This window comes from Battus philenor, unplaced genomic scaffold (assembly GCF_028537555.1).
Source record: "Battus philenor isolate CCGP_79_NKW_IND1 unplaced genomic scaffold, ilBatPhil1.0.hap1 SCAF_19, whole genome shotgun sequence".
In the NCBI taxonomy this organism is placed as follows: Eukaryota; Metazoa; Arthropoda; class Insecta; order Lepidoptera; family Papilionidae; genus Battus; species Battus philenor.
In genome coordinates, this window is record NW_027181681.1 from 2,496,442 (window position 1) to 2,512,066 (window position 15,625).

The following is a 15,625-nucleotide window of genomic DNA, read 5'->3' on the forward strand; positions in this document are numbered from 1 at the left end:
TAATATAAATAAAAACCCCAATGTGCAGGACATATTGTTGGCCGCAAATGCAACTTTTCGTTTTTTTGCTGAAGCAGCATTACATAGTGCAATTAACAGCGTGGACGCTTAACGCTTCTTCTGCATATAAAATCTCGTCGTACAGACCAAAAAACGACGTTTAAAAAGTCGAATCTTTATTTTTTACAATGTTATCTTTTAATTAATTAAAACTGTTTGATGTTAAGACTTGTACTTTAAAATTTTGATAAATTTTACTTTCATATTTAGCAATAAAATTACTAAACAAAAATTTTTGTTTAATAAATGCCTAATTTACCCAAATTTAAAATTTTTTTGCGAAAATTCCGTACCTCTAATGATAAGTAATCATCCTGTATTTGTTAAGTCTTCGTATATTAAGTATACTCTTGTTGATTCACATTAATGGGACACTGATTTTGTATTGTTTCAAAAAACGCACGTAAAAGACCTCGCGATAGACGTGTCTGTAATTATCTTTAAAAGAAATCTATGGTGTCTTTAAACCGTGAAGTGTAGCCTGTTTTGCTATGCTTATATAATTAAGAATTTGTTTTTCGACCTATATACGCTTACTTCAAGACTTTCCTCCAAATATTGCTACGAGTTTCCGCGACTTTAACTATGTTGTCGCTTCGTCTAGTTAGGGTACTACCCACGCCGCGTCTACTGGCTAGTGTTTGCCACTCGCCAACCTTCCATTCCTAACGAAAATCGCTTGCACGTGCAATGTACCCTACCCGCTGACAATTAAATCGACCAATTGGCTACCTCGGTGATTTTAAAATTTCAGCCTATAATAAAGAAAACCAATTCGTTATATTGAATGTTGATCTCTCGTCACTGCAACTAGAAAATACATTGTTTTAAATACTTGTAAGACATTCAAACATGTAGTTTTATTATAATAAGATCAGAATCTCTCAAGACTATCTTAAGCTATGTTTGCACGTATACTTCGTGGAGAGACCTTCTATATTCTTAGCCTACATCACCTCAATTTGAAGGCGAACGAGTGAGTCGAAATACCGACCGGTTGTTATTACTCTATGATTGTTTTCTAGTCATCATCGTCGTTTCATCTAGACGTCCACTGCTGGGCATTGTTCTCCCTCATAAGTTTTCCAATAAGACCGGAACCGGCCTGTATCCAGCAAAATCCTAACAACGTCGTCTTTTTTACTTTTTGGACGGATCTCCTACTGTGCTTGCTTCTATTTATTAATAAAAAAAAAAAAAATCATATTTCCTCTGTTTCAGATGTCAGAAATATAATGGGAGTGAATTATTGTAAGTAAAGTAATGAGAACTTTGTATATTTTTCTATGTTCAACACATAACGAACGCAAATAAATTTATGAAATAAACTTTAGCATCAATTATTCTATATGACTCTTACCGACAATATTCAGTTTGTCTTTAATTTTTTTTTGACTATTAGACGTTATTACGCAAAAAAGTTCTAAATAGTCCCTATGCGATTAAACGCACTTTTTCCAGCGCTTTTTGTAGTTCTCTAAACAGTCGGAATAGTTTATTCCCGGTATAGCCTTCAAGACATTCGATTAGGGTTTTTATATACCCAAACCTGACCGATATATGTCGTGTTTTGACGCTGTTTTTTTCAACAAATTTTGAGATTTTGGCACCAATCGGGACTAAACCCATTTGATAAAATTGAAACATTTGACCTTAAACCTTTTGTTAAATAGACGCTTGAAAATGTTATAGATAGGCCTAAATCAACCTAGGAAAAAAAATAATCTGCCTTCCTAATGCCCGGGAGTTTTAAATGACAAGTTTGACCGTATTTTTTAAGCACGGGTATATAGCTTAGAATCAACTTTTGTTCAAGAACTGTTATTTCAACGAGCAATGTACAAGGCTATATTTGGGATTTGTATGCAAGGCCGAATTAGAAATATATATATATATATATATATATATATATATATATACATTTATATATAAATAATATATATATATATATATATATATATATATATATACAGTGTATTGGCAAGTAGATGTAATACTTGGCAGGCTGCATAGCGCACTGAACGGATGGCTCCTGAAAACTAAAGGAGGATATCATAGCATGGTGTCGACAGCTTCCAATTGGTCTTATTAGATATCTACTTGGAAGTCACGTGTCTATTAACAGAAATGATAAATAATATGACCAATATATTCTTGACCTCGCTTTATAAATTTAATAGGAGGCTTTGATAGGCTTTGTTTAAATTTCAGGGATTTATTTCATCGCTGGTGCTTTCGCGGTTACCAAAACATCATCATCACCAACAGACTGCCTCGTTTCTTTTTCTCAAGATTGTTTCATTGATGTGAAATGCACTCAACGTATTTATTTTAATATATACAACGACTATTACTCAAGAAGTTCATGTCTAAATCTCTTGTATTATAACGGCGTATATTATAAGCCTATTCACCTAAGTTACAGAAATTTCGATAACACAAATAATTTGATTAATTGGAATAATATTAATTATGAGTTAAAAAACATGATAGTTACATTTGATTTGAGCAATAACCAACTGCAGTCCCAGCCGGCGCTCGGTATTATGGAAAACTTAAAAGTTTTAAACTTGTCTTATAATAATTTAACGGTGGCTAAGTTGTCGGATCGACAATTATATAACAAATTAACGGAAGTAGATTTCTCATATAATGCAATAAAGGACATAAAAGTGTACAGTTCGGAAAATATTTATAACGAACTGGAAAAACTTGATTTATCAAATAATATTCTCGACAACATTCCAGAAACTGTATTCGATTTTTTGTCTAAATTAGAACATTTGAATCTATCAAATAACCATTTAACTTCTTTAAATTTATTATCATTTATAGGTTTAAAAAATTTACAAAATCTACAGCTTGCATACAATCAGATTGTGGATATAGAATCCTCGTTATTTCGTCTAAAGAACCTACGAAAGTTGTCTTTTAAACATAATAGAATCGAAAGAATCTTTAATCGTAACTTTCAAAACCTTGTAAATCTCCAAAAACTAGATTTGAGTTCTAACAGAATCGTGGATATAGAAAAAAAATCCTTTGATAATATGACATATTTAATTCAGCTTGATCTAAGTGAAAACGCCTTAAACGACATAGATAACGAAATATTTAAATATACTTTTAATTTAAATAGCATCGATTTATCCGTGAATAAGCTAAAACATCTCCCTAAAGAATTATTCAAAGAAAAAAATATTTCATATTTTTCCATAGAAAATAATATGCTAGAAGGTAAACTTGTTAATGGAATGTTTCTCGGTTTAAATAACATTACTAGGATTGATATTTCAAATCAATATTTGACTTCTGTAGAGGATTATGCTTTTACTGGTTTAGATAAACTTGAATCTTTGTTACTGAACAACAATAAAATTGTAAATTTATCAATCAAATCCTTTGAAACATTGATAAAAGTTACATTATTAGATCTTTCCGATAATTATATATTTAATATTGATTTTGAAAAAAATCACCTAACAAATTTAAGATCGCTTTCCTTAAAAAACAATCTGTTAACTGTTATAAAGAATGACACGTTTAATTTTTTAAATCAGCTTAATATTCTTGACTTATCATACAATAATATTTCTAGTATAGATAATAACTCGTTTAAGGAATTGAAAACCTTAACGTCATTGTATATTGCAAATAATCCTTTAGAAGGGTTAGGTTCGGAAACATTTAGCGGTCTCGTTTCATTACCCGATCTAGACATTTCAAAATCTAGAATAACTATATTAAAAAACAATACTTTTAAGGATATGGAAGAACTGAAATATTTAAATATGTCACACAGTTCTATTGCAGATATTCAGTTCAATTGTTTTTTTCGTTCGTTCAAAATGGAGACGATCGACTTATCCTTTAATAAACTTATCAACTTTGCGCTTAACACCACCGATCTAATAAATTTAAACATTCTTCTGCTAAACAACAATTTAATCACTGCAATCTCTTCTAGCTCACTAATAAATCTATTTAATCTGAAAAGACTATTTTTCTCACATAACAACCTGAATACAATTCATAACGAAGCGTTTATTGATGAAAAATCTTTAATATTTCTTGATTTATCATACAACCCTACTTTAATTTTTAATTTCACGTTACTTTCCTTTCTTAGTAAATTACAAAGCGTTAAACTGACAGGAACATCAACTGATGTTTCTTTAATTCATGTTAATGATACTCAGTTAATTGATTTAGATATATCACATGCACATATAAAAAATTTGACGAATCGTTCCTTTGATAATTTTACACATTTAGAAAAACTGGTATTGACGTATAATGAAATTTCGACAGTAAATAAAGATTCACTGATTAAACTTAACAACTTGCAATTTCTGGATTTAAGCAGCAATCAGTTAAAATTTTTACAACCCGGTACTTTTAAAAACAATTATAATTTGAAATTATTGAACATATCTCATAATTCTCTCATCGATTTGAATTACGGAACACTGCGCGGTCTAGTAAGCTTAGATATTTTAGATTTATCTTTTAATTATATCGAAAACTTAGAAAAAGATATATTCAGTGAAACAGAGAGCCTTAAAAGTTTAATAGTTGATAACAACCGAATCAAATCTCTAAACTCTTATGAACTTATCGACCTTCATATATCTAAATTAAGTATAGGTGACAATCCTATACCATGCAAACAAATTGTTCAATTAAAAAAGAAAGTATCTTTTGATGTAACTTCTCTTAGATATGATGAACACAGGGAAAATGTAAAAGGTGTGACGTGCAATGAAAGAAATCCAACCATCGAAGACCATCATCCTTCACAAGAAAATAATGATTCAAAAAGGATTTATGATGTGTTAAAAGAAATATTTACAAATTCATCTAGATCAGACTCAATTAACGAGCGTTCAAAGGTTGATAATCAGAAGTACATTGCGAATATCTCTAATTCAATACGAAAGTCTAACGATGATGTGATACAACAATTGCAACGTATTAACAATGCAGTATTGTACACCAGTGCTGACAGCAATAAAACATACGCTTTGCTAGAGAGAATTTTAAAGGTTCTTATTTCTACAAACCAACCTGACAGACAATCTAAAACGATGCCACGCGAAAATGTAACATTTGATAATCTATCTTCATACATAAATCAAATTAAACAAAATCTAGAGAACGAAATGTTTATACAAAAAGAAACTATACTTTCTGAACTTGACAATAAAATATCCCTAGCTATGAGTAGAAACAGAAATAATCAAGACGATTTTCTTGCAAATGAAAAAAAATCTTTACAATCTAATATAAAGTTCATAGAGATTTGTGTCGGTTTAGTTTTGGCCATAACAATCGGTGTTCTTATATATAAATCGATTAAATGGTGCAAAAGCAATTCACGATTAACGTGGCAATCTGATTCACAGAGCAGACGACAAATTGTTGAATCTTTAGAAAACTCGAGCTTGTAAAACCGTAAAATTTTTAATAAATTCTGAACTAATAAAAATAATTATTCAATATCATTATCATATTTAATATTTTAACCAGAAAGTGTATTGTTGATGACCAATTTTACACCAACGCAGCGATCTTTTAGATATACTTTCTATAAAATAATACTGTGGTTTCTGTTTGCTTCTGCATTAGATTTTTTTGCGAACTATATCTACTTCAAGTCCACTGTTGCTCCCTCCAATTGGATCCTAAGATTGGTCATAAAAATAAGCATACAAGACAATGTATCCATAGGCAAACAATTATAATAAACATTGATATTATTTTATAAGTAAATTAGAATATAAGATACATTCATATTGAGGAATTTTATGTTATTACGTGATATAAATATAAGGAAAATGTTAAAATATAATAAAGGATTTGTTTTAATTTTTGTTTGTTTATTTGAAACCATTATAACAATAACTGTAGTATAGTAGAAACACAGCTAAATATAAAGTCGAATATTTTGAGATATACGCATTAATTTATGTACATGATGTAAAATATTTTAAGTTTTTAATGAATGTATAAGAAGTATGAAGCTAATACAGGGTGGCCCATAAGTCCTTTGAAAAGTAAAATTTGAATAAAACGAACAGGGCGCGCGTGAGCGGTGCAGGGGAAGCGGGGGGAGGAACTTCGGTTTCTGGGAATTTAGTCAAGATGAAGCGTTTTACCGGAGCGGACCGTGCGTTTTGTGTGCGCGAGTTTTATAAAAACTACAATTCGGCAACCGTTGCGCGGCGTATATTTCGAGAACACAAAGGTTTACACAACTTTGACGACACTCCAACTCTTCAAAAGATAAAGAACTGGGTTGCTAAGTTCGAGGAGACCGGTTCGACGTTAGATAAACCACGGTTGGATCGCCCAAGGACGTCACGTACGGAACAAAACATAGACACAGTGACACAGTCTATTCGCGAAAATCCGACACAGTCAACTCGTAAGCGCGCCAGAGCATTAAACGTATCCAGGACATCGTTACAACGGATTTTGAAGAAAGATTTACATATGCACCCTTACAAAATTCAGTTGGTTCAAGAATTAAAGGAAACTGACGGTATTCAAAGACAAAATTATGCGAATGAAATGTTGAATCGGTTTACTTCCTTCAATAACATAATGTTCTCTGACGAGGCTCATTTCCATCTTAACGGGCATGTTAGTAAACAAAATTGCGGCTATTGGAGCCCCATCAATCCAAAACTTAAGCATCAGAAGCCCTTACATAGTCCGAAAGTGACTGTTTGGGCCGCTATGTCAGTCCATGGTATCCTAGGGCCTTACTTCTTTGAGGATGGCAGAGGGCGCGCAGTTACTGTTACGTCGGAGCGATATGTGGCTATGATCGAAGAGTTTTTCATACCAGAATTGCAAAACTTTTCAGGCTTTAACGCCAGGACGTGGTTTCAACAGGATGGGGCCACTTCTCACACCTCTAACACTGCTATGCCCGTTATCCGTCAACTTTTTCCTGGCAAAGTGATCTCTAAGAGAGGAGACATTTCCTGGCCTCCACGTAGTCCAGATCTGACCCCGATGGATTTTTTTTGTGGGGCTACCTTAAGGCTAAAGTATACGACACAAACCCGCGGTCAATTGAGGCCCTAAAAGAAAACATCCGCAGAGAAATGACAAACATTACAGCAGTGACGTGCCGCGCAGTCATCGACAATTTTAGATGTCGTTTGCAAGAGTGCCGTGATCGCAACGGATTACATTTAGAAGACGTTATTTTCAAAAAATAATTCCCGTTTTTTAAGCTTTTATTGTAAATAAAAATTTAATTCATATTGCAATTAGTTTTATTTTAATAAATTTTTTTCATATCAAAGGACTTATGGGCCACCCTGTATAATTTTTTTTAAAGTAGTTTGAAAAAAAAACATTTTTAACTTAAAAGTTTTTAATCTGCAGCAAACTATGTGATCTTAAATATTTATTTGTAATATATTATACATAGACTTTAATACTTCCATGCATAGCTAATATAAAACACATTAATCATTTTTCACCAGGAATAATTGGTTGCAATATAGGGATTGGACTTGCCTGCATGCTTTATTATTATTTTTATTATTGCATGACTTATTTATTTAAATTTTAAGTTCTTTACTCAAAATTTAAATAAATAAAATTACCACTATCGAACACCGACCACACAATTACATTCAAAAAACTCAAATACTAAACTAGTAACTTTACACATATTATACGTGTAATTAAAAATAATTAAATAGAAATACATTTATTCATATATAAATCTAAAATCTTTAGGAACAAATAAAAAGTGCAATTAATTAAAATTAGAACAAACTATATTGATCATCTATCCGCCCAGTTTTAAATATAGTTAATATTAGAGGGAGGGACCCGAAAGTAATGTCGTTTCTGTCAAAAATCGATTGATTTGTCACCGCTCCGGCATTGAAATTTTTTATACTAGACGGCAAAAGGTTGTTGATAACGAAGGTGTATATATTGTTGATGAGAAATAAAAACTTGTTAAAAATGTAGTCATGTGAATTTAACTCAAGAATTGAGTAACATTTAAAAAAAAAATTCCTTGTACATCTGTGACCCTGCGGTGGTGTAAGAGGAGTACACAATAACTATCTGTCTCGTATTCGCAAAAGAAAGGTCAGATTGCAAATTAAAGTTAAAGAGAAGGGTAACACCATCGCCCAACAATAGGGGACAAAAAAAGCCATGTATGTTTAACAGTGTCATAAAATTATGAGGGAGATTATAAGTTAAAATAAAACATAAGATTTGCTAAAGCAAAATTACGATGAAATTTATAAAAATAAAAGTAGAAATAAGTTATAGGAACTAAAATTGTAAATAGTAAACAGTGATGGCAAATATTGTAGGGAAGGTAGAAATGTATGAAAAGATTGTGAATAATGAAAAAGATAATGTTAGATAATATAAAGGACGAAATAAGATAGAAAAATAGAAATTGCGAAGGATTAGAGAAGACAGTATCAATAAGATATGTGTTAAAAAAATTATTACGAAATAAAATTCCTTATTTTAGGATATGGGTGAACTCGAGATCCTCTAAAACGGAAACCATAAAAAAACATCTAAAATGACAACCCCTGTCGAAGCACTCGGGAAAGCCTCCCCTTCTCGGAGGTTCATCTTTTCATCGTTCACAAGCAGAGGTTAAGTAAATATTGAAAAGTTCAGACTTAGCCCTAATACAACTAAAATCTTGTTTCATCCATGTCTCTCATCTCATTTCAAAGGTAGTCTGATAAAGATCTGTGCATTAATTGTATATCATTTATTTCGTGTCTATATTTTTAGTGTTGCATATCATTGTACTTTTTATGATTTTGATTTGCAATACAGCGTAAAAAAATAGATATCCGATTAAGCTATGTGTTTTTTTTTAATTTGGCTCCTTCGTACATTCCTCTGTCTTGGGCACTCGGGGCTATTTTGGATTAATAATCTTACAACGTGCTCTTTCATCCATTTGCTTACTTTCTTATATCCATCTTCATACTTTTCATTCATTCTTGTTTTTTGTCTCACATTATCTCCCGTTTCTATTCATTCCTTTCACATATCGCCACTTTTTTATTATATATTTATATTGTTTTCTATATTTATTTAACATTTTACTATTCATTAATTTCTTTTCTTTTAATATTTATATCATGGATGCACAGACCGCAGCCCGCCGGTCAAATACTGGTGGCCCGTCGACAGCAAAAATAATACTCTCGTACATTTGAAAAATATTGAATTACCTATACCTCTGGCGGCCGGCCCGCCATCAGTTCATGATTTGCCCGAGTGGCCCCTAGTTTTAATAAGTCTGTGCAACCATGATTTATATTTTACATCTATATCACATCTTTATATTTTACTTTCTGTAATATCTTTTTCTACTATTATTGTATTTTATTTTTGATCACTTTTCCTATAACCTTTCAGCAGGAATCCAGAAAGATCTCGCGGCTTTTCTCTTTGTTCACCAATGAGGCGATGTTCCTTTCTTCTATCTTTTAGTGCAACCGTGCTTGCCATTCAACCGGTGACAAAAGAAATCAAAGGCAAAAAAAGAAAATGTTCCTTCATAAATTGTTCTTAGATTAAGATAAAATTAAAATAAATATATATTTATTATCCTCAGTTTTTTTCGAGTCGTTTAGCTATATTAGGTTTTTTGATTTTTCAGCCTGTGTGAGTACGTGCTGCGAAGCGTGCACAGCGCAAATCTGATTTAAATATGAACTTAAAACTAAGAAATGGAAGGCTTTAGATATGTTTAGGAGTTTTATTACTTATACACTTAGACCTATGAAAGATTTGGTTACTTAGAAGACGAAATTTAGGCAAGTGGCACAGCAATTGTGGTCTCTTCATCACCCTACTCCATTGTAATTTAAAACAAGAAAACACATTGAACAATCATATAAAAATGACAGATTCCAAATTCAAAAGTTATATCTTGCTTATTTTTCATTATAACACGATCTATGGCTAATAATTGTAGTTTATTTAAATTGTCAACAACTACACTCATTCTCCTTATTTACTCAGCGTATCGTTGTTTAGATGCGTTGTGTAATTCTTCTTAACAAATATTTTTCTTACTTTATTAATTTGTATAATTATTTAATATTAAATATTAAATAATCTCCGCAAATCCCTCAAAACCGTGGTCACCGTCGTGTTGCGAAATGCGGTTATACGATAGGATGTCGTTAGCGTTGATATCTAACAATAGCGCTGTTAAAACATTTCAAGGGAATTCCCCTAAACAGTGTTGCCAAGAAATTAAATTAAAACTTACTCATATTATTAAATATTTTTTAAAATTTTATTTATATACTATCTTTTTCACATGGATACTTTTTACAGTATTTTTGATTTTTGATATATATGCCTAAGAGAGCCATCCGATAGAAGCAAATCAAAGAAGAACAGGAAACAGGTTACCTCGACTCCGACGTTAAGAACTACGGAAGCAACAAATAATGACGGCATCAGCAGCACACCAAGGTATGCTTTAACCAAAAAACACCCGAAAAGACAAATATTCATGTGGGGCCTCAGAATTGTTAGTAGCACGAGAAGCTTGAAATTTAACTCGCGGATCTCTGATCTAAATTACTTTTACATATTAAACTCAAATTATCTGCTGTAGTAGTGCAATTCTAACAGCGTCAATATCAACAGGAATCCAGTAGTAAGTATATAGTAATAGTATAACGGAACATATTACCAATGCTTTATAAAGTGATTCAGTTGATAGTAAGAATATTTTACGTTATGGATAATTTCTATTGTCTATTGTTTCGATGAAGTTATTGCTTTTAGCCTTAAGGATGTTACAGCTTCGTCGGATATGAGTTCACGGAACGGAAGGTTCCGTGATCTATACTAAAAATTAAAGCCTTCGTATAAGAACCTGCATGTGACATTCCGACGGAGGATGAGGCAGCTAAGACGAAGTTTACTTGAACGTGTCATGTCATGTTGATGTAGTGCGTGAGGAGTGAGGATTAGATGGCAGCGTGGACCACTCGGCAATCTAAGAGATATATATATATATATAGATACTGATCCTACCTCGGATCGCCCACGCTGTTCGTCATGACGAGGTCGGGCGGCCGACGCCGTTTGTGTATCATGTGAAATCAGAATATAATACGGCGTATATTTAAATATCTCTAGATATATTTATACAATCATTCATCGTTATCATATCAGTCATACGTTATTCACTGCTGGGCATAGATCTGTCCCAAAAGATTTCCATGATTTACAAAGGTGTTTCCAAAGAATTTAATATTTACTTGCTTTTATATAATACCCTTGTAGTAATGGTGTACATGTTATATATTTTCATAAAAAGCTAAAAATTTACAAGCACACGAGGTATAAAAATAGATTTAAATATTTTAATTAGAGGTAACTGAAATTGGTTAATTATTATTTTTAATGTGGACCATGATAACTAGTGTAAAAAGCATTAAACCCAACCACATTTCTATTGTACATACAAATACTCTAAATATGTAAAGTTTAAATTCTTAATTATCTGTAATAATAGCCGACTCATTTTTTAAAATGCCGACTCAAATGAACTTTGTTTTGTACATCCACGAGTGTCAAATGATTGCCTATAAAATGCCAGCGCCATCTATCGGCGTGTTACGAAACTACATATCAAAAGCCATCTTTTAGGTTAAGACATGTCAATATGTGTGACTCATCATAATATCTATGAAACTATAAGGCTTAGAGACTTGAAATTCGATGGGAATAATTGTTTCACTACGCAGAGATCAGCTTAGACTGAATTTTACAAATTATACTCATGAGGGTTTCGAGTGGGCGTTGATTAAAAATGCATATTTTAAACTATCTTAAATGAATAAAATTTGGCCCGAATATTTTTCTTCTATTTTAAAAATTACCAAGAACGAATGTTATTCGAAAAACATCCACGAAAGGCATTCCGGCCGACGCCAAGTGGGCGAGGAATAGTTAAAATCTATAAAAATGATTTTCTTAGTTCAAATATTTTATACATTTTTTGGATGGAATCTAATATATCTGGTACTTTTTTACTGGTCTTATGGCACGATGGTAAGTTATTCCTTTCAGTTTTGACAGGTAGAAAATAGCACGTATCATTTACATTTTTGTAGCGTAAAAGTAACAACTTTAAATATCGATGGTGTTGAAAACCTAATACAGATGAACCCGTAGGCTACTGTTAGAAAGGAATTAAACAGCCGCTATGCGCAACCAAATACTAGGTTATTGAATTATAAATTTTAGTATGTCAGGTGCTCGCGTTATGTAAAATCGAAAGGCAGAGAGTTTTTGCTTCGAATTGGGCTTTGAAGAAGATTACACGTAAGAACATCAACTATTTTTATTGTTAGTATTTTTATGTATGTTTTATAAAAAGGCTCAAGTTCTCGCAGAGAGAAATGGAGATGGATATGTTGGGAGCTGAGAGATAGAATCTGAATGGAGTAAATCCGCTAAATAAATATGTTACTGACGTAGCTGAAAGAATTGCTCGTCTTAAATGGCAATGCGCGAAACACTTGACCATTGGGGTCGAAGTGTTCTCGAGCGGTGACTTTTTCTCTAATGAAGTCGTTGTATGCGGGTGGCACAAGACCTGTCATCGTGGCGATCTTTGTAGGACTATCCCTTGTAGAGGGCGTCTATATCATGAATTGACGTCGATGACAATAGAACAGTTATGCGTTTGACTTCAAACAATAGTTTTTTTTTTCAATTAGAAAAGCTCTCTAATTACATACATATATATATATATATATATATATATATATATATATATATATATATATATATATATATATATATATATATATATATATATATATTCCGAATTTAATTATCTGAATTTATACCAAAAAGGTCTTTGTAAGCTGTAAGCTGTGCACTTTTGAGCATCGAAAAAAGTTAAGAAAAAAAACTATCTCACTCCAAATGAATAAGTGCTCTTCAAAAATAAGGTAAGATCGTGCATGGAACTTCGCTTGCGTTGTAAGTGATCTCTAGACGCCGCGTTAACCACTTAACTTTGTTCACTTCAAGTAAATTTCACCGATAATAATATATGATCATCTAATATATAAAATTCTCGTGTCACGGTGTTCGAACTTGAACTCCTCCGAAACGACTTGACCGATTTTTACCAAATTTTACATGCGTATTCAGTATGTCTGAGAATCGGCTACTATCTATTTTCCATACCCCTAAGTGATAAGGGTGGTCCACCCCTAAATTTTATTTTTAATTTTTTTAGACAATTTTTTTGGTTTTTATTTTATTATGATACAGCATACAAAAATACATACAAACCTAAATTTTCACCCCTCTACGATCAACCCTTATCTTACATTTGTTAATATTTATATATTATAACTTTAATTTTTTTTTTGCAAAACAACGTTTGCGGGATCAGCTAGTTTATATATAGATTTTTAAGCTCTGATGTAATAGAAACTAGAAAAACATGTCTGAACGAATACCCTTACTATTATTCCAAATTAGTTGACCCGCGAATTCGTTCGCTTAGAATTTAACAAATAAAAGTAATTAGTTTATTTTTTTTGTTTTTTCATTTACTTACACTTTATTACATTAGTTACCTGCCAGTATAAGTCCCGTCAAGATCGGTTCAGCAATTTCCGAGATTAGCTGAAACAAACGGAAAGGCAAACAAATATAAAAAAATGTTATTTAATATGTTTTTAAAAAGAGATAATTTTAATATCATAAACAGACACTCTAATTCTATTAATTTGTATAGATTAATTTGGCTATAGGACGGTCAGAGCTGAACATTGTCCTGTGAATTTTCAATAGCAGACCAGAAGATTGAATTAGAAATGAGATTTGTAAACGAAAGTAAATAACCGACATGGCCTCGCGAATTGGCAAGCTTAAATTGCAGTGGGCAGTCCAAATAGCGCGTAGAACAGATGGTCACTGGGTTCAGGAGTAGAGACCATGATCAGTGAAGCTCAGAGTAAGGCCTTCGACCACAAAGTGGACATTCTACCTTCTGATGGGTATTGAAAGTTTCTGGATGTAGGCCGTATCAAACTAGTCTTATTAGAAACATATGGGAGGCCTATGTCCATCAGTGGAGGTTCTGAAATGTTGATGGTGATAAAAGTGGTGATAAAGTGAGAGTAAAGTTTCGTCTTGACCTCTTGACCAGAGGTAACAGACTGAGCTCAAACGCATCCTCGCGAACCTTTACCCAGACCGATACATTAGCGATGTAATGTCCTTTAAATAAATACAGCCTCCATTAAAAGACTTGACTGACTTAATTACTTGACTTGAATAGTTAAATGACAGTTTAATATTTATAATTTCTTTGTCGTTTTTGTATACAGGATGATTGGTTATTATTGTAAAAACCTTGAAGAAGTATATAGTTCATTTGTCAGCAAAAAGTTTCTTATTAAATTATTTTTTCTATAACAAATGCGACAGGCCGATAACTTCTTACGTTAAAAAAACTTTATGGATTAATAGTAAACTATTATAAATTTTGTATCTAGTAATTATAATTTTAAAAACGCTTTTTCTATAGTAAAAATTATAAATTATTATAACAGTTTAATATTAATATAATTAATAATTAATATAAATAATAATTAGTTAACAAATATGCTATACACTCACCCGCTTAAATGTTTTACAACTATAAATAAATATAAATGATAAATCAATCTGTATTATAAATGTATTGATGCTGATTACATGATTATGCAAAAAAATCTAATAACCAATAAACAAAATGATCATTTACCATAATTTCTTAACTCAGTGATTACTTTCTTAAAATTTCATTTATCAGTTTATTTTAAATAAAAAGTATTTTTGTCATTCGAAAATATTATTTGAGGCAAGTGAGAGATAAAAAAAGGATCAGATGCGAAGGGGACACCCGGACTTGAACCGGGGACCTATCGATCTGCAGTCGATTGCTCTGCCACTGAGCTATATCCCCGATATAAGAAACATGAATGTTCAACAATAATAATATTTTACATAACGTCGTGATAAAGTGAATTATAAAATATACGCAATAAGACGGTTACTAATTTATGTGTTTAGTAAAAGTACTTGTAGCCAAGGTTCCGTGAAGTCGAAGGATGCCGGCAGCGCGAGAGCGGTCATGGTGGCGGTCCTTGAGGGAGGCCTGTGCCTTACAGTGTGCATCTGTCTACTATATGAGTGATGATTTTCCTCTCCCTCCGCGTCACCTCTCAACCCTTATATCTCATACGTTCCTCTAAGCTTTACCGTGGGTGAAAAGCAAGCTGTTTGTCAAGAACAACTAGTCTAACTTAGAAATTAAAGTACCTGATAGAACTATTTAAAAATGTTTTTTCACTACTACCCGACATAGCCTAGCGCACTGATTCTCAAAGTGGTCTATATCGACCCCTAGGGGTCTATGACAACTTGCAAGGGGTCTACGTCAGCGAAAAAAAATTTGGGGGTCTATGAAATGAAAATGGGGGTCCACAAACTGGACATCATTAGCCGA

The 15,625-nt window shown here is 32.2% G+C and overlaps 1 protein-coding gene and 1 non-coding gene across 2 annotated transcripts; one reads left to right on the forward strand and one right to left on the reverse strand.

The window, feature by feature from the left end:
* The first annotated feature begins 1,286 nt into the window (after positions 1 to 1,286).
* LOC137921633 (chaoptin-like) lies at positions 1,287 to 12,542 on the forward strand. The gene is made up of 5 exons (XM_068764432.1): positions 1,287 to 1,311; positions 2,272 to 2,956; positions 4,190 to 4,966; positions 6,141 to 6,401; positions 12,488 to 12,542. Exons 1-5 carry the CDS (start codon positions 1,296 to 1,298, stop codon positions 12,540 to 12,542), a joined length of 1,794 nt encoding a protein of 597 aa, XP_068620533.1. The 5' UTR covers positions 1,287 to 1,295.
* A 2,468-nt stretch (positions 12,543 to 15,010) lies between these two features.
* On the reverse strand, positions 15,011 to 15,082 carry TRNAC-GCA (transfer RNA cysteine (anticodon GCA)). The gene has a single exon. It is a non-coding gene; the product is annotated as a tRNA-Cys (tRNA).
* Positions 15,083 to 15,625: the final 543 nt, after the last annotated feature.